This window comes from Hylobates moloch, unplaced genomic scaffold, assembly GCF_009828535.3.
Source record: "Hylobates moloch isolate HMO894 unplaced genomic scaffold, HMol_V3 SCAFFOLD_17, whole genome shotgun sequence".
In the NCBI taxonomy this organism is placed as follows: domain Eukaryota; kingdom Metazoa; phylum Chordata; class Mammalia; order Primates; family Hylobatidae; genus Hylobates; species Hylobates moloch.
Window position 1 is genome coordinate 68,234,238 of NW_026652292.1, and position 27,274 is coordinate 68,261,511.

General features: G+C 45.3%; 1 protein-coding gene across 1 annotated transcript; it reads left to right on the forward strand.

Moving 5' to 3' along the window:
* The first annotated feature begins 1,437 nt into the window (after window positions 1–1,437).
* On the forward strand, window positions 1,438–26,461 carry QDPR (quinoid dihydropteridine reductase). The gene is made up of 7 exons (XM_032135246.2): window positions 1,438–1,726; window positions 4,326–4,418; window positions 9,142–9,238; window positions 11,752–11,892; window positions 21,304–21,412; window positions 22,898–22,981; window positions 25,909–26,461. The coding sequence occupies exons 1-7, from the start codon at window positions 1,622–1,624 to the stop codon at window positions 26,012–26,014; spliced, it is 735 nt and encodes a 244-aa protein (XP_031991137.1). The 5' UTR covers window positions 1,438–1,621; the 3' UTR covers window positions 26,015–26,461.
* The last annotated feature ends 813 nt before the right edge of the window (window positions 26,462–27,274 follow it).

Here is a 27,274-nt window from a genome sequence, read left to right on the forward strand (position 1 = left end):
TGAATGACAACAGCTCATCTTCATCCCAGTGACTTTGAAGCAGCAAATGTTTTTCTGGTAAAAAATAACAGAATACATATAAAAGGCTCAGAAGACTGCTTGGCATATTAAGTGATCAATAATGTTAGTTCACGTTCTTATTTTAACATTAAGCATGCTTTGACAAGTCAGGACTTGCGTAAATATCATTGAGTCATATTTCTGCCGTCAGTGATGGACCTGTGTCAACTTTTGGTGTTTTGAGGCTTAAGCAATTGTTTTCAGAAAAACTCTAAGGGAAACACTTGATTCCCATCAAGCCTTTGTCTTGCTGAACAAAGGTGTGGTTAAGTGGAACTCTAGCCATTGAAGACCTGTGTTCAAATTCCCACTCTCCTGGACAAGTGTCTGAGACTCTCACGCCTCAGCTTTCTAATCTGCATAGGATTATTGTGTGGAGTAAAGTGAAATAGCTCAGGCAGATCACTTAGCACAGTGCCTTGGATATAATGGGCACTAAATAGATGGTGCTCTCCTCTCCATCCAGCCTCCTAGCAGTTCTATTTCTGATAATGAAGCTTCTGACAACAAAATGTGCTGCTGGCTGCATCCTCTTCTCTAGTAACATATTTTTGTGTGCTTTACATGGCACAAGTTTACTGAACAAACATCTGTGTCTGCTGTGTACAAGGCTCTGTGTGTGGGTGGGAAGTGGCACAAAGATGTATATAATACAGGGTTCTGCTATCAAGAAGGTTATGAGAGCGTTAGAGCTCTGGTTCTCTACCAGGGATGAATTTGCCCCTAGGAGACAATTGGTAAAATCTGGAGATATTTTTGATTGTCGTAAGTGAAGGGTAAGGGTTTGCTGTTGACTTCTAGTGTATGCAGGCCAGGGATGCTGTAAATATCCTACAATGCCCAGGGCAGCACGTGTCACAAATAATTATCTGGCCCAAAATGTCAGTAGTGCTGTAGTTGAGAGGCTCTGTGTTAAAGATACAGGCCATGGGCAGAAATAACTAATATACAAGGGAGAAAATGCCAGGATCTGTGTCTGGCGATGGGTGGCATGTGGTAAAAGGGCCATTTGGATTAATGGGTATAAATTTACGGTTAGGTAGAAGAAATAAGACCTAGTGTGGTTTGTCTCGTCTCCGCAGTGGACTTTCAGCTCCTTGAGCGTAGCGACCTCTTCTGTCTTTTTGGCAGGTGGGGATATTTAAATCTCTATTTTGATGCACAATTAAAAATAAAAAATTGCCAAAACAGTGGTCGAAAATTGTACTATACTATATTTTACATGCTTACACTTCACAAATTAATGCTCGTAAAACACCCGCTCTCCACCCTCCTCGCCCTTAGCCCCGCTCGCTGCAGGCCCCGGGGCCCAGCTTGCCCGCGGCTGGGAGGCGGGGCTTCGCTGATGTCCCCGTCCTCGGGGCAGGGCCTGGCCGAGGTTACAGTCACTCCGGGTGGCGGGGCGCCCCGAGCGTGGCAGCGCGCTAGGCGGCAGCAGCGGGCGCGGAGCGGGGCGCGGCCGCCGCGCGTTCCCTCTTGGCGGGGTTGGCCGGCCGGGGCGGGGCGCGGCGCTCGGGCTTGAGGCATTCGGAGCTGCAGGAGCCGGGACGGCAGGAGCAGGATGGCGGCGGCGGCGGCCGCAGGCGAGGCGCGACGAGTGCTGGTGTACGGCGGCAGGGGCGCGCTGGGTTCTCGATGCGTGCAGGCTTTTCGGGCCCGCAACTGGGTAATGCTGCGGGCTGGGGGCTGCTGGGTCTCCGCGGGGGTGGCCGGGGGCTTTCGTGTGGAGCCCGGCGCGGGGCAGTCTAGAGGAATCTGGGGGCCCCTGTGCACCCCCTGACCCGTGTTGCTCGCACGTGCGCGCACAGGTCTACGCGTCTATTCCTGTTGCCGAGTGCGTGCGCACGCCAGTCCCAGGGCGCTGGGCCTTTGCTGTGCAAGGAGGTGCTCCGTGAGCCTCCGCCAGACCCAAAAAGTCCGGCGTGACTCGGGAGAGAATTCCAAAGGGGAAGAACGGGAGCGGGGGTGAGAGGACGGAGAGAGAGTGTAGAAGGAAGGCTCTGGAATGAGACAGCCCAGTTCCGGTTACTAGTGAGACCGCGTATTGATTACTTAACGCCGTAGGACCTCAGTTTCCCCATTTGTACAATGGAGATTCTGATAGTGAGAGTTGCGAGGGTTAGATGAGATAATTGGTGTCGATTGCACATAAATTACCTGACGCCTGGTAAAAACTGTTTAAATGCTGGCTATTAATGTTACTATTACTACCCACCCCTGTTCTTTTAGCCCCATTGGATCTGGCAGTTTGAAGGCTCAGCACGGAAAAATGCTGACGGCTTCTTTGCTTTGCAAAGACTATTTCAACTACTTTGCATAGCCAGGTGTCAATTTCCAGGAGGCGGCAAGTCGGACCAGAGCTGATCCATGGCCAAAGACCCTTGACCTCAGCCGCTCAGCAGGCCTCAGCACTTTCCCGGTGGAGACCCTGCCAGGGGCAGCGTTCTGGGAGCTTAGTTCGCAGCAGCAGCAGCCTGGGCAAGAGTTCCCCTGGGACCAGAAAAAGGATCTCAGGATTTTCTTAACAAAAAAACAAAAACAACTATCTAATTTTTATAGATTAAGGGGGCACAAGTACAGTTTAGTTACATGGATATGTTGTGTAGTGGTGAAGTCTGGGCTTTTAGTGTAACCATCACCCAAATAGTGTACATTTACCAAGGTTTTCTTCTTGCTCAGAATCTGGTACAGGAATATGCTTCTGAAGAATTCAATCACACCACTCCCTTCCTGCCACCCATCTGCTCAGTGCCTGGGGACACTGATGAGGGCGCTTTCCCAGGTCTTCAGAGATGCATGGTGGTGACAGAGGCAGCACTTCTGCCAAGGGCCAGGCACTGTGTTCCCAGTACCAGAGTTCCCATAGAGTCTTAATGCTCCCAATATCTTTAAGGCAGTAGATCCTGTTAGTGTCATGTGTTAGAGAGTGAAGGCTGTATTTTCTCCTGGTGGTGGCACTTTGGTTTACCTTGGTCTTGGCAGAATCTGGAGAGCTGATTTACCTCTGGCTCTTGGTCTTTCCCCTCCGAATTTCTTCGTGCCATCTTAGGGAGGGCTAGGATGATGGAGACTTTTCGTTGTTTCAGTATTCCTCATGGGATAACAAGTTAATTAATAATATAAAAAATGTTGATGAATAGATGCTGTGTTTACCGCTTAAGGTAGAGATAATTATCTCTGGGGACTTCAGACCAAGAGACCCTGAGTAAGGACTGAGCATCACCTGTGCCAGGAGCTTTAGCATCTTCTATTTCATTTAATTCTTACACTGACCCTGTTAATCATCAACAAACAACCTTTTTTGTTGGGAACCTCTGCCCAGCATTGGAGTGAGAAAGCCACTCTGGCAGAGCTGGAATTCAAACCTGATCTGTCTGATTTCCAGTCCTAAATCCCATCCCTCTCTGCTGTAGGGCAGGGATCCTCTTTGGGCTGAATCTGGTCTGCCACCTGTTTTTGTACAGCCCAAGAGTTAAGAATAAGGTTTTACATTTTCAGGAGGTTGAAAATAAAATCAAATGAAGAAAGATATTTTGTTATATGTGAAAATTAATGAAATTCACATTTCAGCTCTGAAGATTTATTGGAACACAGCTGCACTTATTTTTTTCCCCTGTTTATTGCTGTGTTCTGTTACAATTGCAGATTTGAGTAACAACAGATACCGTATGGCCAGCAAAGCCTAAGGTAATTATGATCCGGCCCCTTACAGAAAATTTGCTGGCCCTTGATGTCTCTAGAAGTGCAAGGTTTGTGTTTTAGAGGTGAATGTGTAGGCGGAGGAGAGTGTTTGGAGGTAGGAGGGGCTGGGATGGAGCCCAATATAGGTTGAGTTTTCATTTAAGCCTCTTAACCTGTCTCCACTCTCCTCCTTTCTTTTTCTTTCTTTTTTTTTTTAAATGGAGATAAGGCCTCCTTCTGTCGCCCAGCCCGGGGTACAGTGGTGCGATCATAGCTCACTGCACTCTCCAACTCCTGGGCTCAAGTGATCCTCTCGCCTCAACCTCCCGGGTAGCTGGGACTACAGGCATGTGCCACCACACCTGACTAATTTTAAAATTTTTTTGTAGGGACTGGGTCTTGCTATGTTGCCCAGGCTGGTCTCAAACTCTTGGCCTCAAGAGATCCTCCCACATTGGCTCCCAAAGTGCTGGAGTTAAAGACATGAACCCCTACACCTGGCCAACTGCCCTCATTTCTATGTGTGACTCTTTCATGGAATGACAACTCACTGCCTCTTAACCAAAGCTGTTTTCTCCTTCCAGTGGGTTGCCAGCATTGATGTGGTGGAGAATGAAGAGGCCAGCGCTAGTGTTGTTGTTAAAATGACAGACTCGTTCACTGAGCAGGCTGACCAGGTAATTTCAAAAAGGCCCCCAAACGTTGTGAGGGGAACCCTGGGGAGAGGTGACCACTGGCTCTATGTTCTTCCTTTTATTTCTTTTTTTTTTCCGAGAGAGTCTTGCTCTGTCGCCCAGGCTGGAGTGCGGTGGCACGATCCCTGTTCACTGCAACCTCTGCCTCCCAGGTTGAAGCAATTCTCCTCCCTCAGCCTCCCAAGTAGCTGAGATTACAGGCGCCAGCCACCACCCCCGGCTAATTTTTTGTATTTTTAGTAGAGACGGGGTTTCACCATGTTGGCCAGGCTGGTCTTGAACTCCTGACCTTGTGATCCGCCCACCTCAGCTTCCCAAAGTGTTCGGATTACGGGCATGAGCCACCGCGCCCGGCCTATTCTTCCTTTTTTTTTTTAAAGCTGTTGTTTCTCTAATTAGGGAAGCCATTTGTGCTCATTGAGGAAAATTTGGAAAAAGTGAAAAATGATACAAAGATAAATTACATAATCATTTTGAGTTAGTTCACTGTTAACGTTTTGGCCTATTTTCTTGTCTTTTTCTATGCATATTGTGTATTACTCCTTTTACAAGTTTAGGTAATTTTGTATTTTATAGTTTACGGTCAGCTTTGGTTTTTTGTTTTTTTTTTTAATACTTAAATAATTCTCCAGATTACTGAAAAAACCTCTTTGTTGATGTATGATATTCCATTTTATGGAACGGCCACAGTTTACTTAGTTTCTGTTTATTGTACATTTGACTTTTTGCAGGATTTTTGTTTTACTATTATCAAGAATGTTGTGATGAACATCTTTGTCTCCATGTCTGATTATTATTGTTTTTTGTTTTAAGAGAGTCTTGCTCTGTTGTTGACACTGGAGTGCAGTGGCACGATCTCAGCTCACCGCACCCTCTGCCTCCCGGGTTCAATCAATTCTTGTGCCTGAGCTTCCTGAGTAGCTGGGATTACAGGCGTGAACCCCAATGCCCGGCTAACTTTTTTATATTTTTAGTAGAGGCAGGGTTTTGCCATGTTGGCCAGGCTGGTCTTGAACTTCTGACCTCAAGTTATCCACCCACCTCGGCCTCCCAAAGTAATGGGATTATAGGCATGAGCCCCTGCACCCGGCCCACATTATCTGATTATTTAGGATACATTCTAAAAAGTGGAGTTACCCAGTTCACAGCAGGAACACTAACAAAACAGGTTATTTTTAATTATAAAATGATATGCATATTATAAAACAAAAGTCCAACAAAACTATGTGAATATAGAAATAAACTGTGAAACTGTCCCTTTTTTCCCCATCATCGTATCATTTCCCAGAAGGGCGCGCTATTAACAGTTTGATGGATATCCTGTGGCTCACACCTGTAATTCCAGCACTTTGGAAGGCTGAGATGGGTGGATCATGAGGTCAGGAGATGGAGACCATCCTGACCAACATGGTGAAACCCAGTGTCTACTAAAAATACAAAAATTAGCTGGGTGTGGTGCCGCGCGCCTGTAGTCCCAGCTACTCAGGAGGCTGAGGCAGGAGAATCGCTTGAACCTGGGAGGCAGAGGTTGCAGTGAGCCGAGATTGTGCCACTGCACTCGAGCTTGGGTGACAGAGCGAGACTCTGTCTCAAAAAAAAAAAAAAAAAAAATCTTAGATGCTCTTAAGCCCTGCTTAACTTTGTTGAGAAGCCCTTCTGGTGAGCTGCCTGGATGACTTTTGAGTCAGGTTCTCACTGTGTTGCCCAGGCTAGACTGGAACTCCTGGGCACAAAGGATCCTTCTGCTTCATTCTCCCGAATAGCTGGGACCTCCCGAGTAGCCACTATGCCCAGCTGACTCTGTGTTTAATGGTTTTTAGTGCTGTAGCCCACATTCCCAAGGATAACTTCACATCACTGTGTGAAGCGCCATATTTTCCCAACCACTCAGTGTGGCAGACAGGCAGGCCATTTTACAGCTGTGAAGACAAGTTTGCAGCGACTAAGTGACAAGGCCAACAAGCTACTCAGTGGTGGAGTCAGGGTCATAGGTCTCCAGATACGAACTTTAGTAAGTTCAGGTGCCACTTGGTCTGTACGTGGGTCTGCTTTTCATTTAGTTGCACTCTCCCTAATAATCTCAATACTGACGTTTTATGATCCTTATCTGTTTTTTATAACAGATTTTTAAAATTTTAGAAGTGATGCATGTATGATATAGAAAATACAAATAAGCAAAAAGAAAAGAGAAATCGTTTGTAGTTCTAACATGTAATCATTTATTTATATTTCCTTCCAGTCTGTCTCTGGAAATATACATGTATAAATCTACAGATTTTGAACATAAAACTGTGAGCACAACTCTGCTACTCATTTGCTCTTTCTAAAGTGTCAGTTTGACATAGATTGGAATGTAAAAGCCAGATGACTTATTTTAGCACTTCATTTTTGCTTTTCTTATTTTTCTTAGTGTGGTCTCAATGTTCCCATACCTAAGTCACATAGATTGGCCTTAGTGAATTTAATAGTGAAAGTTGACATGGCATTGTTAGTTGCCAGGCACCATTCTCAGTGCTTTATTTTTATTAACACATGTAGTCTTCATTACATCCCAAAACAAAGCTTCTAATTTTATCCTCCTTTTAAATGGGGGTAACTGAGGCACAGAAAGGCCCTGGTATTTGTCCAAGGTCAAACAGATAAAAGGTTGCATAGCCAGTATTTGGACTTGGGCAGTGGGGGTCTGACTGCTGTTCTCCTAACTGCTATGCTAAACTGCCTTAAAGCAAAATAGTTTCATGTGAATAAAGTAATAAAGGCCAAAATGGCTGGGTGCAGTGGCTCACACCTGTAATCCTAGCACTTTGGGAGGCCGAGGCAGGAGGATCACTTGAGCCCAGGAGTTTGAGACCAGCCTGTGCAACATGGCGAAACCCCATCTCTACAAAAAAATATAAAAATTAGCTGAATGTGGTGGCACGCAACTGTAGTCCCAGCTACTCGGGCGGCTGAGGTGGGAGGGTGGCTTGAGGCTGGAAGGCAGAGGTTGCAGTGAGCCAAGATCATGCGACTACCCTCCAGTCTGGGTGACAGAGCCCAGCCTTCTCTAAAAAACAAACAAAAAATAAAGTAATAAAAGCCAAAACTAAATGGAAGGGCAGTGCCTGGGCTTGGAGAGCAGCAGCCCTGCCAGGTGCCGGTCTCTGTAATTGGTGTCTCTTCAGTGTCTCTTCTGCTCTGATTAATTATAGGTTTCTAATGTCCCTGTAGATTGAATGTGGAGGTTGTCCCCACCCAAGGCTTGAAAGTAGAGTACATCTCTAAGACAGAGATTGAGAGATGCATTTGTGCTTATAAACTTATCTTTGAAAACCTCTTCCTTCTTCTACTACTCCACCAAAGGAAGAGGAGTACCTTCTCCATGACACCCCCAACCTTAAGAATTTCTGAACAAATAGCATAACATTCAGTTTTGTCATGAAACTGGGGAAAGAGGTAATCAACTGAAATGTTCCTGCTGGGAGAGACACAGGGTGTTGATTTAAGTCTTTTTTAAAAGAAATTAAATGTAGAGATGAGGTCTTGTTATGTTGCCCGAGCTGGTCTTGAACTCCTGGGCTCAAGTGATCCCTCTGCCTCTGCCTCCCAAAGTGCTGGGACTACAGGCATGAGCCACTGTGCCCAGCCTGATTTAAATCTTAAGAAGATTGGGCCAGGCGTGGTAGCTCAATCCTGTCATCCCAGCACTTTGAGAGGCCAAGGCAGGCGAATCACCTGAGATCAGGAGTTCGAGACAAGCCTGGCCAACATGGCGAAACCCCATCTCTACTAAAAATACAAAAATTAGCTGGGCGTGGTGGCAGGTGCCTGTAATCCCGGCTACTCAGGAAGCTGAGGCAGGAGAATCACTTGAACCCGGGAGGTGGAGGTTGCAGTGAGCCGAGATTGAGCCATCACACTCCAGCCTGGGAGACAAGGGAAACTCCATCTCAAAAAAAAAAAAAAAAAACATCTTAAGAAGATTGATCTTAATGAAGCAATTGGGATGTGTCATCTCAGCCATTCCAGAGAAATATGGAAGAGTCATGGTGGATGGCCAGAATTGCCTGTCCTGACAGACTGTTCTTTTAATAAATTATAACAAGAGAGCATACATATATTTTCAATGCTTTAAAATCTCAAACAGAAGCAGAGAGATCATTAAAATGAACCCCCAAGTACTTAATATTACCAGCATATTGCTATTGACTGTATTTTTTGTTGCTCTTGATTTTTCTTACAATTTTTTGTTGGCATTTTTTTCAGAGTTGCAGTTAAAGAGATTTTTGGATGGGGATGGGGAAAATAGGGTTGATCATCTTTTTGGATTGTAATTCTGTGATTTGTGAAGAAGTCTGGAAAGAAATATACCAGGATGTTAACGATGGGCAGTGAAGCGCTAGGTGCTTTCTTTTTTTTTTTTTAACCTTTCCCTACTTTTATTTATTAATTGTTTTATTTCAAGGGATGCTCATGTCTCTGCCTTTCAGAATGTATACAGAGAGACTCTAGATTGTTTTTTAAAAATCACATTGAAGTGTACTTGGGCTTCAGTGTCTAAAATGCTCATCAGAGCTTAGTCTTCCATCTAATTCTCAAAGTGTTAATTGCCAGGTACTATAAACTGGCTTAAAAAGAAGAGAAAAAGAAACTGAGTATCTGTAAAGATGCTAGCCTGTGTTGGCTTACCTTACAGTTTATACATTTTTTTGTTCTTGTGTTGAAGGTGACTGCTGAGGTTGGAAAGCTCTTGGGTGAAGAGAAGGTGGATGCAATTCTTTGTGTTGCTGGAGGATGGGCCGGGGGCAATGCCAAATCCAAGTGTGAGTCCTTTCCTGAGTCACTCATTCGTTCAGCTCTGCTCTTTGTCCAGCTGACAAGGATTGGGTTTGCACTAGGTGACAGGCCAGCTGTTTTTTTGTGTGTATCCCGGAATCTTTACAGTTGCTCGGGGAGAGAGTGATTAATGCTCTTAATCCATTTTACAGATAAAGAAGAAACTTCCCCTGGAGGACGTGAGGGGACGTGGGCATTGAGTTTGAGTTTAAAGTAGAGGCAGAATGAAATCAGCATGGCCTGTGCCCCAGGCCATGTGCTATTCAGGCATTGGAGGATGTGTAGGAAGTGCAGAGATCATTTAGAAAGTCAGAAGAAGTCAAACTTGAGTTTTTACTAAAGCTGATTCCTTCTTTCATCTTTTATTTTCCCTCCCCTCCCCTCCCGTCCCCTCCCCTCCCCTCCCCTTTTTCTTAAGACAGAGTCTTGCTCTGTCGCCAGGCTGGAGTGCAATGGTGCAATCTCGGCTCACTGCAACCTCCGCCTCCCAGGTTCAAGCGATTCTCCTGCCTCATTCTCCTGAGTAGCTGAGATTACAGGTGCCCACCACCACGCCCAGCTAATTTTTTGTATTTTTAGTAGAGACGGGGTTTCACCATGTTGGCCAGGCTGGTCTTGAACTCCTGACCTCAGGTGATCCACCCCCGTCAGCCTCCCAAAGTGCTGGGGTTACAGGCGTGAGCCACTGCGCCTGGCCCATTTTTCAACTTTTCTTTATGAGCATTTCTAAACATACCAGAAAAGTTGAAAGAACAGTTCAGTGAACACCCTTATATGCTCCATCTAGTTCAGTAACTGTTAACATTTGCTGTACTTGAGTTGAGCTTGTTTTCTTGTGCCTGTGTACTTTGTGCATTTTTTTTTGTTAACTGTTTGAAAGTAAGTTTATGCCTCACTATATTTCAGCGTGTTTCTCCAAAGAATAAGCCTGTCCTACATTATTATGGTACCACTGTACCTAAGAAAATGAACAGTGATTATCTAAGATTAATGATATTGAGCCCATATTCAAATTTCCCCAGTTTATTCCATGCCTCTTGTAGTTCTTTTTCCCTAAACATATTCCACTCAAGATTTATGTACTGCATTATGTTGTTTTTAGTCTCTTAATCTAGAAAATCTAGAATTAAAAAAAATCCCCTGTGATAAGACTTTTTGTCAAGTCCTTGGGAGTTTTCATATAGCATGTCTCACATTCTGAACTTGTCTGAACTTTTCTTTAAGGTGTTGTTTGACTTGTTCCTTTATCCTTGGTATTCCCTGTGAATTGGAATTTGGGTCTAGAGACTCAGTTAGATTTAGCATAAACATTCTTGAGGTGCGATTTCTTCCTGAGTGATGGTGTCTACCTTATATGACATCACCTGGGAAGCTCAGCATGGCAGCTTGCCCTACCGTTAGGGATGCCAAATTTGATGCTTGGTTGAGATGGCAACTGCCAGACTTCTATTATAAAGGTACTTTTTTTCATTTGCAGTAAGTCAGTCATCTGTGGGATGTGTGGTACTGTGGTATTGTGTGTGAATGTCCTGTTTCCCAAGTATTATACTTTTCACTCAGTGGTTTTAGGCATTCGTTGATAATCTCTACCTGAAGCACTTATTCAGGGGTTGGAAAATGGTACTTTTCTAATTCTGTCATCTATTCTACATTTATTAGTCAAAGCCATTTAAAAAGGCGCTGACATTCTGTGGCCCACATGTCAATGTGAGAGTGGTGCTTTGTGAGGTGATCAGGTTAGCAAAACAGCTTGATAACCTTTTTGTATGTTTTGGGAGCAAGAAATGATAAATACGGATCCATCAGGTTTTTTTTCTAGTCTTTTTTAGTGGGGAAATGCAATTCCTTGTTTATCACCTGCTGACCCCTCCTATATCAGGAGGACATCCTTTTTTGATCACCAGGTACCACATGCCCTTCGAGTTGTCCAGTTGGTGGTGTGACATATGTTACCATTTGTTCTTCCTTATGTCTCTGGCAAGGCCAGGGAGTTAAAACAAGTGTAAAATGGTTGTTATTTTAGCTTTCTTTTAAAGAGTCTTTAAAGCTAACATTAAACTTTCAGCCATAAAATATGTAGCTCAGTAAAAGCCCTCTTTATAGCTGTACGGTAATAGGCCCTTGGATTTTTACCACAGAGAAAACCTGACATAGACATATAGGTTCTTATTACAAATCTGATACCACTCATAAAATAAAAGTCTTTGAATTAAAGCCAGTCCAACAAGTCAGTAAACTCCAGGTTTATTTGCTAAAAGTTATTGGCCAACATTTTGCCAGTGTATATAGATAAGGAGGCTGAACCTCGGGCGATCCCATATCCGGATTTGAACCTGTGTCTCTGACCACTGAGCCCTGTGCTGTTTGTGTTAGACCTTGCTGTAGACAGGGACCCGGGGACCAGGAGGGAGGGCTTCCCTGAGTGTGGGGCTGTGGGAGTTGAGCTCACCTTTTGGTTTCTTTCCTGGGAATGCTGAGCCCACATGTTTTTTTCACTCAGCTCTCTTTAAGAACTGTGACCTGATGTGGAAGCAGAGCATATGGACATCGACCATCTCCAGCCATCTGGCTACCAAGCATCTCAAGGAAGGAGGCCTCCTGACCTTGGCTGGCGCAAAGGCTGCCCTGGATGGGACTCCTGGTAAGCCTTTATTTCCCCATCTGTGAAGTGGGGGTGCTTACCTTGCTTGCTGGGGCTGCCGGGCACTTCTATGGGATGAGGACTGTTAAAGCCTTTACCCTCTAAGCTGCTTCACAGATGGATAGATTTTGTCTTCTTTTGGGCCTGAATCATTTTAGGGAGAAGAGTTCTGATCTTTTGTGTGCCTATCTTTATGTTTATGTAAGTAAGTAAGGAACACTGTGATCTGGCAACCCCCATTTAAGTTTATTTATCTGTGATCTACACTGGAATGAATGGTTTAGTGGATATTAATTAATTAATAAACATGGATTATTATTATCACATTGGATCCATGTGTTCCAGGGAAGCAGCTTAGCAGCTGATAACAGCATAAGTTTTAGAATGAGAGAGGTTCATTCGGCCAGCACAGTGGCTCACACCTGTAATCCTAGCACTTTTGGGAGGCCAAAGCAGGAGGATTGCTTGAGCCCAGGAGTTCAAGACCAGCCTGGGCAACATAGTGAGACCCTGTCTGTACGTTAGAAAAAAAAAGAGAGAATGAGAGGGTTGGGGGTGGATTCTTTACCCTAGATGCATGACCCTGAACCAGTTCTTCGGTCTCTGACCAGATGTCTACTGTAGTTTTCCTTAATTGTAAAATAGTGACAATGACATCTAACTTGAAGAGTGCTGTAAAACTGTAGAGGTGTAGCTATGTAGAAAGTGCACATGGTAGGCACCCATAAATGGCAAGTCTTACTGTTATTCACAATAAATGGTAGGTCTTATATTCACTCTTCATTTCACATATATTATCACTTTAATCTCATTAATACTATCTTTTTCAGTTTACAGGTTAGGAAACTAAAACTTGGAGAGTTTAAGTAACTTGTCTGGGTTTGTGCAGTAAGTGAGTTGCAGACTTACTTGAACCAAAACCCTAATCATCTACCAACTGTGTGTTTTTTTCCATTATGTCATTTCTTTTGCATTTTTTATGACCTGTATTAGTTTGTTTGGGTAGCCACAGACTGGGTGGCTTAAACAACAGAGATTTCTTTTCTCGTAACTCTGGAGGCTAAAAGTCTGGAGATCAAGGTGTCTGCAGGGCTGGCTCCTGCATCCTCTTTTCTTATAGATGGCTGCCTTCTCCTTTTGTCTGCACGTGGTCTTCCCTCTGTGTGTCTGTGTCCTCGTTTCCTCCTCTTCTAAGGACACCAGGCATATTGGACTAGGGCCCACCTTAATGAGCTCATTTTAACTTCGTTGCCTCTTTAAAGACCTTTGAATACAGTCACATTCTGAGGTACTGGGAATTAGGACTTCAATATATGAATGTTGGGGGGATCCATTTCAGCCCATAACACTCCCTGTGGGATAGGGCTAGAGGAATTTTAGCAGGGGTAGAAAAGGGCAGCATAGGGACACAGGAAGTGTCTACCTCAACTCCTCAACTAAGTTGAACTCTTCTTTTAAAAAAATGGGAGCTTTTGGCCGGGCGCGATGGCTCACGCCTGTAATCCTAGCACTTTGGGAGGCCAAGGCGGGTGGATCACGAGGTCAGGAGATCAAGACCATCCTGGCTAACACGATGAAACCCCGTCTCTACTAAAAATACAGAAAATTAGCCAGGCGTGGTGGCGGGCACCTGTAGTCCCAGCTACTCGGGAGGCTGAAACAGGAGAATGGCGTGAACCCAGGAGGTGGAGCTTGCAGTGAGCCGAGATGGCGCCACTGCACTCCAGCCTAGGCAACAGAGCGAGACTCCGTCTCAAAAACAAAAACAAAAACAAAAAAACCTTTTTTTGACTCTCTAGTAAGTGGTAGAGACCTTGGGACCCTTCTCAGTTATGTATTTTTTTAGAAACAGGGTCTCTCACCCAGGCTGGAATGTAGTGGTACGATCCTAGCTCACTGCAGCTTGGAACTCCTGGACTCAAGCAAGTCTTTGCCTCGGCCTCCTGAGTAGTTGGGACCGCAGACACACACAGCCATGCCTGGCTGATTTTTGCATTTTTGGTAGAATCAAGGTCTTGCCATGATGCCCAGGCTGGCCTCAAATTCCTGGCTTCAAGTGACGCTCCTGCCTTGGCCTCCCGGAGCACTGAGACTACTGGCACGAGCCACTACGCCAGGCCCCTTCTCAATTTTAATGTAACTCACTGAACTGTGAGGCCGTGACTACTAGCAGTACCTTGCCTCTCATTTTCTTCTTCCATTTCTTAGAGCATGTGATGTTACAAGTCCATGGCTATAGCGATCATTAAAGCTGTGTAAATGTTAGCTGTCTGGTTGGTTGAGATCTGATTTTTATTTAAGATGACATGGAACAGAGGCACTAGAAAGTAAACAGAGAAATGAGTCATGGCTTGACATTTTAAAAAACAAAACCCTAGGACCAAAAGACTGATTTTTCTAAATGACAGAAGAGTCTCCTACTTTCCTTTGGTTTGCAAGTATCCTTTGATTACATTTCGGGTAGTGGTTAAGACTGCAGGCTCTGGAACTGTGCACGTTGGTCTTCCGTTAAGGCTCTGCCACTTACTGTGACACATTTGGCAAGTTACTTCGCCTTTCTGAGTCTGCGTTTTGTCATCTGTAAAATAAGATTAAATAGTGTCTCCTTTATATATATGATGGTTGTACCTTGTAAATGTCTCAATGGATCTAAATGGATGAGAAAGGTATTACAGAGTCAAGAGTAGGTGTGAGCCATTATTATTATTTACTCCAGGCCTATTTCTGCCCAGCTGTTCCTGCCTCAGATGTTAATGAATTTGTTCATCTTTAACCTCTTAAGTTAGATTTTGTTAAGCTATTAATAATTTGCGTCATGAGATCTTTTAAGTATGCCGCAGACCTCAGAAAAATCTGGGGATATAGATCTACAATTTGAAAGTCAATGATGAATCAGGCTTAGTAGTCCCTCAAACTCAAGAAGATTTGTTTGCACATGAGAAGTTTTTCACTTGGAAGGATACTGAGAAAACCTCACCCTCCTATTTCCAAGATTGTATTTCTAGACTGTTTTCTGTAGGACAAACCGTATTAAAATGGTGGTCACGTTTGTTTACCATTACAGGACCTGTGCTGTGATTGGAAATCAGTTTTGGGGGACAACATTGATCATTTAATAATTTGGAAGTGTTGATGTTCTTAGTGAAATGCCTTTTTTTTCATATCTTGCAAATAACCCCTTTTGTGTGCCCAAGGAAAGGTCATTCTGTAGAATTAAGCCATTACAGTTGCTATTTGCTTGTTTCTTTCCATCGTCAGAGTCCCTGCTCTTGTGTTGTGTTGTTTGAATGGAGTGAAGAGAGAGCTCTGGGATTTTGAGGACCAGGGCTGGGTTAATGAGCACTTACGCTCTGGTTTATTTTAATCACTGAAGAGTTTGTTATGCCCCCTGATTAAACAGAGAAGCTAAGGATGGTGAAATATTCTTCTTGTGCTTCCAAATAGCTCTTTGAGACCTTGACCCTCTTTTGCAATTTGAGGTTGTTGAAGCAGTTTTGTGATTGGTCCCTTGGCTGGGCTGTCATCCCCCCACCTCCCGCTGGACTTGTGATGCCTCCACAGCGATTACATTTTAAACAGTGTGTGTGCTGAGGATTTTAGGGAGCCTGATGACCTCTAGAAGAAATAGTAGTTTTCAGAAGGTAGAGAGGTTTACAGTGACTCATCATTCCTTCTTGTTGCTGTGATAGCAGCATTTAGTGAGCAGCTACAGTTGGGCGCAGTGGGGGAACATAAAGAGGAAAGAGACCCCATTCCTGCCACATGCCTGCAGGGCAGAGGGAAACCTACTTTAATAAAAGACATCCCTTGCTTCTGTCAGCAAATATGCATCGAATAGTGGGAGGAAAGGAAGACCAATAGGTAGCAGGTATACACAATGTCAAAATCTGCTCAAATGGTACACCCTAAACATGTTTAAGTTTATTGTGTTTCAGTTATACCTCAATAGACTTGGTGAAAAAGAAAGAAATATTTTTAGGCATCTGTCTTCTGGGTGCTTGGCTTGTTGGGCTAAGCTTGATCTTATTTCATCAGCAGAGGTATCGGTAAAGTAGGTGCTATTATTTTCCCTTGATTACGGAGAAAAAAAACCAAAGTTCAGTGATTTTAGGTGCCTTGTCTAAGACAACCTGGCTAGTTAGTAGCAGATTAGTCTGAGTAATAAATTGATCAGTAATTAATATAATTAGAATCAGTAATTATAGCAATTACTGATAATATAATTATATTGAGATAATTATATAGTTATATTGAGATAATATAATTATATGGAGAGCCTCGTCCGGCAGCAGGGGTTCAGGTGGTGTGAGTGTGAGACCGGGCTACATTACGGTCTAAGCATAGTGCTCTTGGGGGGGTACTTCCACCTCTGAAAAGGTTTTGTTGAGGGAGCTGATTCAAATGGGGCCTCCGACAAGTACCTGCTTTGACAAGTAGAGCTTATGGGAAAAGATGAGAAGGCACTTAGTTTTTATTTAAATAATTTAATTAACCAATTTTTAAATTGGAAAACTAACCAATGAATGTAGTAAAAATTCACATGGCAGCAAAAGAAACACAACGAATAGGAAGACTTTCCTACTCACACCCCTGATCTCTACAGCACTCCCTCCCCAGGTCCAACTACAGTGATGGCTTCTCAGGTGTCCTTCGGGAAGCATTCTGTGCACATTGTAGTGTGCATCCATGCCACACTCACATACTTTTTAAAAAGCACCAGAATTTGACGGGGCCTGTAATCCCAGCACTTTGGGAGGGCAAGGTGGGGGGATCACCTGAGGTCAGGAGTTCAAGACCAGCCTAGCCAACATGGTGAAACCCTGTCTCTACTAAAAAATACAAAAATAACCAGGCGTCGTGGCAGGCACCTGTAATCCCAGCTACTCAGGAGGCTGAGGCAGGAGAATCGCTTGAACCTGGGAGGCGGTGGTTGCAGTGAGCCGAGATCGCGCCACTGCACTCCAGCCTGGGTGACAGAGTGAGACTCTGTCTCCAAACAAACAAACAAAAAAAGAGGCTGAGGTGGGAGGATTACTTGAGCCCTGGAGGTCAAGGATGCAGTGAGCTGAGATTGCACCACTGCACTCCAGCCTGAGCAACAGAGTGAGCTTGTCTCAAAAAAAAAAAAAAAAAGAAGAAAAGCATCATAATTTGATGACTCAACAGAGGCTTTTCTGTGCCTTATTCTTTTCACTTCATCATAGATTAAATAATTTAAAAGTTAGTTTGTCTGGAATATTGAGAAACTCATGAGTTACTGAGAATCACCTACCATAGTTTTAATGAACAGAGCTACCAGTTTGTTCTTTTTTTTTTTTTTTTTTTGAGACGGAGTTTTGCCCTTGTTGCCCAGGCTGGCAATGATGCAATCTTGGCTCACCGCAACCTCTGACTCCTGGGTTCAAGCAATTCTGTTGCCTCAGCCTCCGGAGCAGCTGGGATTACAGGCATGCATGACCACCCCCAGCTAATTTTGTATTTTTAGTAGAGCTGGGGTTTCCCCATGTTGGTCAGGCTGGTCTCGAACTCCCGACCTCAGGTGATCCCCCTGCCTTGGCCTCCCAAAGTGCTGGGATTACAGGCGTGAGCCACCGCACCTGGCCCCAGTTTGTTTTCTCATTGCCACAGTTTTTGAGTGCCCACCATTTGATTAAGCCCCATTATCCTCCTTTGAGAAACCCACCTATTGCTCTTTTCTGAAAGCAATGAATATTTATTTATTTATTTATTTATTTTACTTGTTTTTTTGGAGACATGGTCTGGCTCTATCACCCAGGCTGGAGTGCAGTGGCGTGATCTTGACTCACTGCAGCCTCGACCTCCCGGGATCCAGCCATCCTTCCACCTCAGCCTACCGGGTAGCTGAGACTACAGGCGTGTGCCATCACACCTGGCTAATTTTTGTATTTTTTGTGGAGACAGGGTTTTGCCATGTTGCCCAGGCTGGTCTCAAACTCCTGGGCTCAAGAGATCCACTTGCCTCAGCCACCTAAACTGCTGGGATTACAAGCCTGAACTACCTCACCTGGCCAAATAAAGTATTTATTGAATGCCACCTTTTGGTTTGGGATACATTGGTGAACAAAACAATAAAAACCCCTGCCTCTGTGGAACTTACTTTCTTCTGGGAATGAAAGAGCCCTTTTGAGTTTATGAGGTGTGTCACATTTCACGTCGTCTTCAGGAAAGCCTATGACCTGGGCATTGGATCCCATTTAGCAGGGAAGAACCAGAGGCTGAAAGAGCTGCTCGCCCAAGTCACAGTGGTGAGGAATCACCTGGGTTCCAAGCCCTGGCCTTGAAGTCCAGATTCTGGGTTCTTTCTGGTGTGCTGTGCCGTTCCTGGGAGCCAGGCAGCTGCCTTGTGCTTCTTCGTCTTTCTAACACTGAGACTAGGGATTCCCACGTAGAAGAGGCTCCATGACATGGGGCGGGGTAAGTGGGTTTTGATGCCCAGGAGCAGGTGGACCCTGGCAGCCCCTTTCCAGGCTCTGGCTTTACAGGCAGCAGAGTGATGGCAGGTCGGTTTGATGGTGTTAAGGCCAGAGTTATCACCATCCCAGTCATGTCACAGTCCTTCCATCGCTGATAAGCAAATGCCCCTGATGGGCCACAGATGACTGCTTGATCTGGAGAGGAATCAAGTATTATAACATGAATAATGATGAGCTGGGAGAGTGGGAGAAGCCTCACCCCCTCCCTGCCGCAGTCACTGGGAGAACATCTCCCTGGCAAGGTGCTGAGCAAAGCCTCTTCTACACCAGGCTGGGCTCCCTCCGCCCTGCTTGGGTTCTGGGCGTGCCCTCCATGGTTTCCAAGGCCCTTCTTGGATGCGGTCTCCCTCCATCCTCAGCACAGCCTTGTGAATAAATTGTGATCTGAGCTACCACTCCCATTGACAGATGGAAAAGCAGGCCCACAGAACCTGTGATTCTTTTTTCTGGTGGCTGGAAAGGCAGGAGTTAGGGCTGCACTTTTTGAATTCCAAGTTGATGACCCTTTTTGCAATTCCTTATTGCTGTCCGAGGAAAAAGAGTTGCCAGTGACCTGCTGAGAGTCATGAATGACAATAATGGCCAGGATTGAGTGTTCCTCTGTGCTCAGTACTGTACAAAGGAGATTTGTTAACCTGGAAAAAAAACAATCAATGGAGTTTTATTACTTGACATAATTAAGGAGGACGCTGGAAGTATTCTCCAAAGCAGCGTCTCTCCCAGGAGGGTTTCATGGGGTGATGGAGAGGGGAGAGGGTGTGTCATTGCATGTGGAGGAGGGGTCCCAGTGGCACAGATGCAGTGAGTCATCATGCCAGCACATAGTCACATGTTCTGGTGATGAAGCTGTAGCTCCTCCCGGGTGCAGACTGTAGCATGGGAATGAGGAAAGTCCACTTGGGATTATCTCTATAAGTTGCTGGTTTCACCTGACTTGGTGACTGCATTCCACGCAAGTTGTGGGAAAAACCAGGCTGAAGGGCAGGAGGCTGTGAAACAGGCCGATTGTTCAAGCTGATGAAACTCCTATAGTCCCTGGAGACCCTCCCTGTCCGCTACACTTGTACATGGTATTTTATTTGATTGTTGTATTATCCTTAGGATTTGGGATTGTCATTCCCATTTCACGGAATGGGAAACCGAGGATTCCAAGGTTTATTAGCCTCTCCCACTGTCAGTCACTAGCAAGCAGCAGAGCCTAGACACGAAGCCAGGTGGTTGAGTTCCAGGGTACATTACTTCTATTGATTTGATGGGAAACCTTCATTGAGTGCCTGTCCTGCGCTAAAGGTATGCTCACAATTAAGTACTCTATTCCTGTGTGTCGTTATGAGCCCCTCTGGATCACACCTGACTTTATACTGATAAGGTGATTAGTAGGTTGGGGCCCCTAGACAGCCTCAGGTTGGAGCTACTTTCTAGAATGACCAAGCAATTAGGAGGTTGGAACTTTCAGCTCCACCTACCGACCTCCTGGAAGGGAGCGAGGGCTGAAGATTAAGCTCTATAAAAACTTCCAGATGTGATAAGCATCTGGGTTGAACACATGGAGGCGCTGGGAGGGTGGCGTGGCTGGAGCAGGCGTGGAAGTTCCATGCCCATGCCCTCTCCTACCCTGCCTCTGTGTCATTCCACCTGGCTGTTCCTGCGTTGTATCCTTTATAATAAAGCAGTAACTATAAAAAAAGCATTTGCCTGAGTTCTTCAAGCCATTCTAGCAAATTATTGCACCTGAAGAGGGGGTTGTGCAAACCCCTGATTTAGCCTGTCGGTCAGAAGTCTAAGTGGCCCAGGACTTGTGACTGGCATCTGAAGTAGGGTAGGTCTTGTGAGACTGAGCCCTTAAATCAGACGGGAGTACAGTGACGTGATCATAGCTAATTGCAGCCTTGACCTCCCCCAGGCTCAAGTGAACCTCCCACCTCAGCCTCCCAAGTAGCCGGGACCACAGGCATGTACCACCAGGCATGGCTAATTTTTGTAGAGATGGGGTCCCACTATGTTGCCCAGGCTGGTCTTGAAACTCTTGGGCTCAAGGGATTCTCCTGCCTCAGCCTCCCAAATTGCTGGGATTAAAGGCATGAGGCACTGCACCTAGCCGGGAGTTATAATTGAATTGTCAGACACCCAGTTGGTGTCTGGAGACTTAGAGAATTGATTGTGTTAGAAAACACCTCAAACCCATTTTACAGATGCAGCAACTGAGGATTAGAGAGGTTTGGGGAACTTTCCCAGAATTTCTTTAGTGGTAAGTGGAGGACCTGGGATTTCAATGTGTGTAATTTGACTTTAAGGCCTGTACTCCAAATGACTGCTTAATTTTGCTGTTCCATTGAGTACCTCTGTGTGCCAGGTGCTCACAAGCATTTAGTGATCAAAAGGTTCAGAACCCATTTCTTGCCTGGGCCTTAACCTCTCCATCAGCTTTGGCACAAGTCTGTGTGAGCCTGGCGTGTACTCAACCTGTCTTGAGTCTTGGTTTCCTAAGAATAAAAATAAGATCAACCTTCTGGCTTTTGTAATAAATGTTAAGTATTAGATGAATAGTAGCTACACCTGAAATGTCATGTCTCCTCCACTTTTCTCTCCATAAATGTTCATTTATCTTTTCTTCCTGGCCTCTTCTGGACCCTGGAATGCTGCACCTTGGATGCACCGGTGGCCTGTGTGAAGCGTGTGTTCTTGGAAACTGGCCAGAGGCCATAACTCCCGACCCACCTGTTCCCATCCCCTCTTTCTCATGGCTCTCTGCCATTTTTTGGTGGGGGTTGGTGAGGGCGTCCGGCCTGAAGGAGGCGGCCAGATGCAGCTATTTATAAAGTTTTCGGGGAATAGAGATCTCAAGAGAAGATTGCATGTCCTTGCTGTTCCCCCTGGCCGCCAGTGGTCACTGAGCCATCTTCTCCCCATTTCCCAGGTATGATCGGGTACGGCATGGCCAAGGGTGCTGTTCACCAGCTCTGCCAGAGCCTGGCTGGGAAGAACAGCGGCATGCCGCCCGGGGCAGCCGCCATCGCTGTGCTCCCGTAAGTGCTTGGGGTTCCCTGGCCGCTGCCCACCTCTGCCCCACTGCTGCGGGTGACCGTTTGTCTGACTGTAGCTTTCCACAAGCGACCTGTGTATGCTCTCACCTCAGGCTCTGAAATACACCAAAGTCTCTTAAGATACTTATTATCTTAATCTGTTTGAATTGCTCTAACAAAATACCTTAGACTGGGTGATTTATAAACAGCAGAAATGTATTGCTCACAGTTCTGGAGGCTGGGAAGTCCAAGATGAAGGCACCGGCAGATTTGGTGCCTGGCGAGGGTTCATTCCTCATAGATGGCGCCTTCTATGTGTGCTCACATGGTCGAAGGGGCAAATGGCCTCCCTCCAGCTTCCTTTATAAGCGTGCTAATCCCCTCCTAAAGGCCCCCAATTGTCTTCTGCAGACCCCACCTCTTTTTAGGGGTACAGATTACATTTTGTATGTGAGTTTGAGGGGGTACATTCAGACCATAGCAATACCTCAAGTTTTGGGTTCTCCTGGGCTGTCCAGAATGTTTGATTGGCTGGTTGGATGGGATGGGTCTTTTTTGCGTCTTTTTTTCCTCTCCCTTTCTTTTCTCCCTTCATCATTTCTGCCTTTAAAATTAGACTACACGTTTTTTTTTTTTAATACGTAGTTGTGTCTTTCAAGTTATTATATGGGGTATGTGTGTGTGTGTGAGAGAGAGAATATGGGAAACTGTTGGAGGTGTTTCTGTTGGTCATCGGGGGACAGTCCCCCATCAGCCATCCCAGGCAGAGGCAGCTGCTTTGGAGGGAGGCTGCTCCTTCTCGCTGGAAGGCTTCCAGCACCAGCAGGCTTGCCTTTTGCCTGTGGTCCTATAAAGGGATGCTGAGACTGTAGGGACTGCACTGATTGACTTTCTGGTTCCCTTTTAGTTGTGAGATTCTGTGAGTCTGTGAGATGATTCCCACAGCTGTTTTGAATGATTCAAATGATTCCTGAGGCCTGAATGTTCTTGGGAGATTCATGCATATCTGAATTCTATATTCTTCTGCCAAAAATCTTAAGGTTTTGTGGAAAATAGCCACATATTTAAAATTTTAGTATTTCAGTATTCTCATATTTAAAGGCATATTACTATCTTAAATCCTTAGAAATGAGTGTGCTGCATGTTAGGGAGTGAATAAAGACACAGCAACAAAGCATTTTAATTCAGTGAAGACTCTTTTTAAAAAAGGCAAAATGTGGCTCCTTCTGTTTTGTTCTTATCTGCCTAACTCGTGAGCCACAGCACACCTTATTGAATTATGCTCAGATCTGGCCTTTGCTAGCGGGGACAGCTTCCTGCTCTCTCTCTGCTTATCTCTGTCTGATCTTTCCATGTAAATAGCACCCTCAGTGCCAGAGGCTCTAGGTTGTCATGCTGTCTGTTTGCGTTTTCCTGGCCAAGAGGGACTGGGCACCTGTTGTTATAAAGGAGCGACATGAATGACATGCTTATCTGTGTCCATTGCAGGGTTACCCTGGATACCCCGATGAACAGGAAATCAATGCCTGAGGCTGACTTCAGCTCCTGGACACCCTTAGAATTCCTAGTTGAGTGAGTATTACAGTCATGTCCATGACTGAGCAGCTTCCAGCCCCTATTCTCTGCCTGCTGTGGTCCAGAGGACAAGTCTGTGTTTCCTGAGATCGTCAATCCGGGTGGTCTTGGGAGGACTCTGGGACTCTGAGGATGCATCGCATATCAGACGGAATCTCAGGGTAGCTGAACTTGGAGACAGGCAGCAGAGTGGCGGAATGGGTAGTGCTGACATGAATCCTGGCTCCCTCCCTCACCACCGGCAACGCTGAGCACATTATTGACCTGCCGAGGCCTCAGTTTCCCCACCTGTGTCATGAAGTCCATCATGCTTGCTAGGAGGATTAAATGTGGTAGTGTGCGCCAAGCACTCGGCACAGTGTCTGGCCATAGCAAGTGCTCAGTGATCCCCAGCTGCAGTTTGCGTCGTTACTGCTGTGACAAGGAACCTCCATGGGGGAGGGGGACACCTTGGTCGGTGGCCTGGGGGCACATGTCTGAATCAGTGTCAAGCCACAGACCCACAGAAAGTGCCCTTTAATTTCTGAAATCCTTTTCACCCATTTGTAAATATGGGTGGCATTTGAACACTCATGGGACAGAGTTGAATTCCTCTTTTGTGTTTGTTTAGGTGCCAGTTCCCCAAACCCCTCTAGTTAGTAAGCATGTGTTCATCAAGCGCCTACTATGGGCCAGGTGCTGCCCTCGTCTCTGGGGTCACAGTGAGGACGAAGATGGGATCCCTCATGGAGCAGGGGGGCTGATAGGGTCAAGGTGACAGCCTGACCCAGCAGTGCCTCCGTGTAAACTGCTTTGATGACTGTTTGTAAGAGATGTTTGTGAATTGAGCAGTGTGCTTCTGGCCTGATGTCACAATCTCATTTAAATTAAATCGGGAGAAATTTGGGACTTGCGTTTTATGTTTGAAATGTTTTTATATCCCAGTCACCATTCTAAGCACTTCATAACTCTTATTTAATGCTCATAGCAAACTCTGAGGGAGGAGCTGTCATTTTTGTTAAGGCTTAGAGACTTAGAGGGATGGCAGGGCCTAAGCCACTTGCCTAAGGTCACACAGCACAGCCAGGATCTGACACAAGTGGTGTGGCTGCAGAGCCTATAGTCTTAACTGGTAGGCTGACGGTTATTTCTGTCTATGCCAGGAATCGTGCTTAATGCTTGATTTGCAGGAAAAAAATTGAAGTTGTAGAGGAAATCAAGCTTTGAATTGTGTTTGTGTTTGAATTTCTTTTTAAAGGCCGACACTCCCAACCACACTTGAGATATTCATCTAAGACCTAGACTCTAGATGGAACATCTGGGATCTTGTATCTGAACTTGTGCTGAGCCACAGACCCACAGAGGACGGGCTGTCACAGGCCTCCTTTTGTTCTAGAGATCACATCCACTCATTTGTGGTATTTGAAAACTCTCAGAAAAGTTGGCATAAAGTTTGCTTTGAGATGTCTGCGAGCACATCCTTCCTCTACTATCCCTGGTTAGAATGGCGTTCTCTCTCACCTATCCACGCTGCAGGTGAGGGTGAAGGAGAAGTAAGACCATTTAAAACATTTTGCAGCAAACCATCATGGCACATGTATACCTGTGTAGCAGACCTGCACGCTGTGCACATGTAGCTTAGAACTTAAAGTATAAAAAACAAACAAACAAACAAACATGTGTAACTAACACACAAAACCCTACACATCCAAATGGCACTGGTCTCTTTCAGAGCCTTCCCTCACCAAGCCCTGCCCTGTCCCCAGAGATGAGGCCATGACATGACAGTACTTTAAAGAGTTTTAGCAACGCTTTGTTTTTTGAGCCCGTGTGCTCAAATGAGCTCGTTCAAACCCCAGAGTGGGGGCCTGAATGACTGGACCTTTACACATCAGTGCTGGCCCAGAAGGTTACAGATCGGCACTGGGAGTCTCCCAGGAAGGAACTGCTGAGCACTTTCCAGTTAATGAAGGTCCGAAGTCTCAGCTGGTGAATTGTCAAAATGGATGATGTACTCAAATGTAAATGTTTTATGTTAAAGAATTATCATCTACTTCTTGTTTCTTGTGAATTTCTTTTGCCCTTTTTCATTCCTGTCTTGTTAGAGGGTCTTTTTGACTGCCACAAGTGGGGTCAGTTGCCCCGCTCCTCAGATTTGTGAAAGACCCTGTTACTGTATTTAACATTTTATTGTAATAGTCTGTTTTTTTCTATCTCTTTTTCCATTGTTTGGTGCAGCTGTGGGTACTCTATATAATGTTTGATTTAAAAAAATGCCAAATAAATGAATTCCATGTGTTTCTCACATAAATTTCTGAGAAGGTAATATAGCAAAGTATTGTGCATATGTCTCTCTTTTAATGAGCTAATTAAAATATTTAAAAACAATTTTTTTTTTTGAGACAGGGTCTCACTCTGTCACCCAGAGTGGCTTGCATTTATTTATTTATTTATGTATTTATTTATTAATTATTTTTTGTGAGACAGAGTCTCACTGCGATGCCCAGGCTGGAGTGCAATGGTGCGACCTCAGCTCACTGCAACCTCTGCTTCCCAGGTTCAAGTGATTCTCCTTCCTCAGCCTCCTGCGTAGCTAGGATTACAGGCATGCGCTACCATGGCTAATTTTTATATTTTTAGTAGAGATGGGGTTTCATCATATTGGCCAGGCTGGTTTCGAACTCCTGACCTCAAGCGATCTGCCTGCCTCGGCCTCCCAAAGTGCTGGGATCACAGGTGTGAGCCATGGCGCCCAGCCCTTAGTGGCTGCTGTGCCACCCTTCCCCTAACCCCACAAGCCGTCACTGTGCCACCCTTCCCCCAACCCCACAAGCCATCACTGTGCCACCCTTCCCCTCACCCCACAAGCCGTCACTATGAAGGTCAGCATGTGCCCAGATTTTTGCTTTAAGAATGTAAAAAAAAACTTTTCTTTTTCGTTTCAGAACCTTCCATGACTGGATCACAGGGAAAAACCGACCGAGCTCAGGAAGCCTAATCCAGGTGGTAACCACGGAAGGAAGGACGGAACTCACCCCCGCATATTTTTAGGCTTCATCTCAGTGCCTGTGAGGGGCCTGCCAGAAAAGTCACTAACCTATCTCAGTGTGGCTTTGTCCAGCCTTGTGTTTTCTGTAACCCCTGTTTGTGGTACGAGATAACGAGTCCTATTTTTCTCTCACGTAACGTGCATTTGCTCTCCTAGGACAGTGTAATACGTTTATGTGAAGTAAAAACATGCGAGACTGGTGGCCTGCAAATAGCATCCGTCAATCTGTGTTAACTGCATAGGGAGGGCTCTGCATAGCGCCTGCTATAGTGGTGTCATGTTGGATCGCTTTTGAGACTGTTTATCTGTCCTTGACAGTGGCTGTCATCTTGACTACTTTGTTGATTTGTTGGTATTGGGGACATTTTAAAGGCTGAGTTATTTTTGAATGTCGTGTTTATGTCATAGACATAGTTTTCGCAGCCTTGAATTAAACTGCCTTAAAAATCCTTTTGTGGTATAAGCAAAACTCCGTGGACTCTGTCCTGGTATCCTTTTCCTGTGTGGTTGCCCCGTGTCCTCTGGCCTAGGGTTAAGTGTGCAAGATAACTACTTGTGGGTATTCAGAATGTTGTTCCTAATAAATGCACTTGTCTGTCTTCTTTAATCAAATCACATCTTATATACAGCAGAGATGAGTATACTAGAATCATGAATTGCTGGAGGTCTTTTAATCAGGTATTCTCAGAAGGGGGTGGATTTAAATCCTGAAATAAATATTTCAACACAAGAACACAGGCCTGATTCTGCCTTGGACATGTCAAAATCTGGGGGTGATGGGATGGCCCTGTGCGTTTAGAAGCAGCTCTCCACATATGGCCAATATAGGCTGTCCTGGTCGAGAACTAGTAGTGATTTAATCCAACCTGATCATTTTACAGATGAGGAAACTGAAGCCCAGAGAGACATTACCTTGTTGCCAGTAACTGGTAGACCTAAGCCCAGATCTCTAGTCACCAGATAGTTGCTGTTTTTAAAGGCCTTTACTACGTATTTTCTTTCTTTTTTTTAGTGAGGTGAAATTCACGTAAAATTAGCCATTTTTTTTTTTCGAGACGGAGTCTCACTCTGTTGCCTAGGCTGGAGTGCAGTAGTGCCATCTCGGCTCACTGCAAGCTCCGCCTCCCAGGTTCACACCATTCTCCTGCCTCAGCCTCCCGAGTAGCTGGGACTACAGGTGCCCGCCACCACGCCCGGCTAATTTTTTTTGTATTTTTAGTAGAGACAGGGTTTCACTGTGTTATCCAGGATGGTCTCGATCT

What these genes read in the sequence shown, in the direction of transcription:
- QDPR (XM_032135246.2), top strand. Translation starts at nt 1,622, where the DNA reads ATGGCGGCGGCGGCGGCCGCAGGCGAGGCGCGACGAGTGCTGGTGTAC. An exon ending in GCCGCCATCGCTGTGCTCCC is followed by an intron (nt 21,413 to 22,897) that starts GTAAGTGCTTGG and finishes TGTCCATTGCAG; the next exon opens with GGTTACCCTGGATACCCCGA. An exon ending in CCCTTAGAATTCCTAGTTGA is followed by an intron (nt 22,982 to 25,908) that starts GTGAGTATTACA and finishes TTTTCGTTTCAG; the next exon opens with AACCTTCCATGACTGGATCA.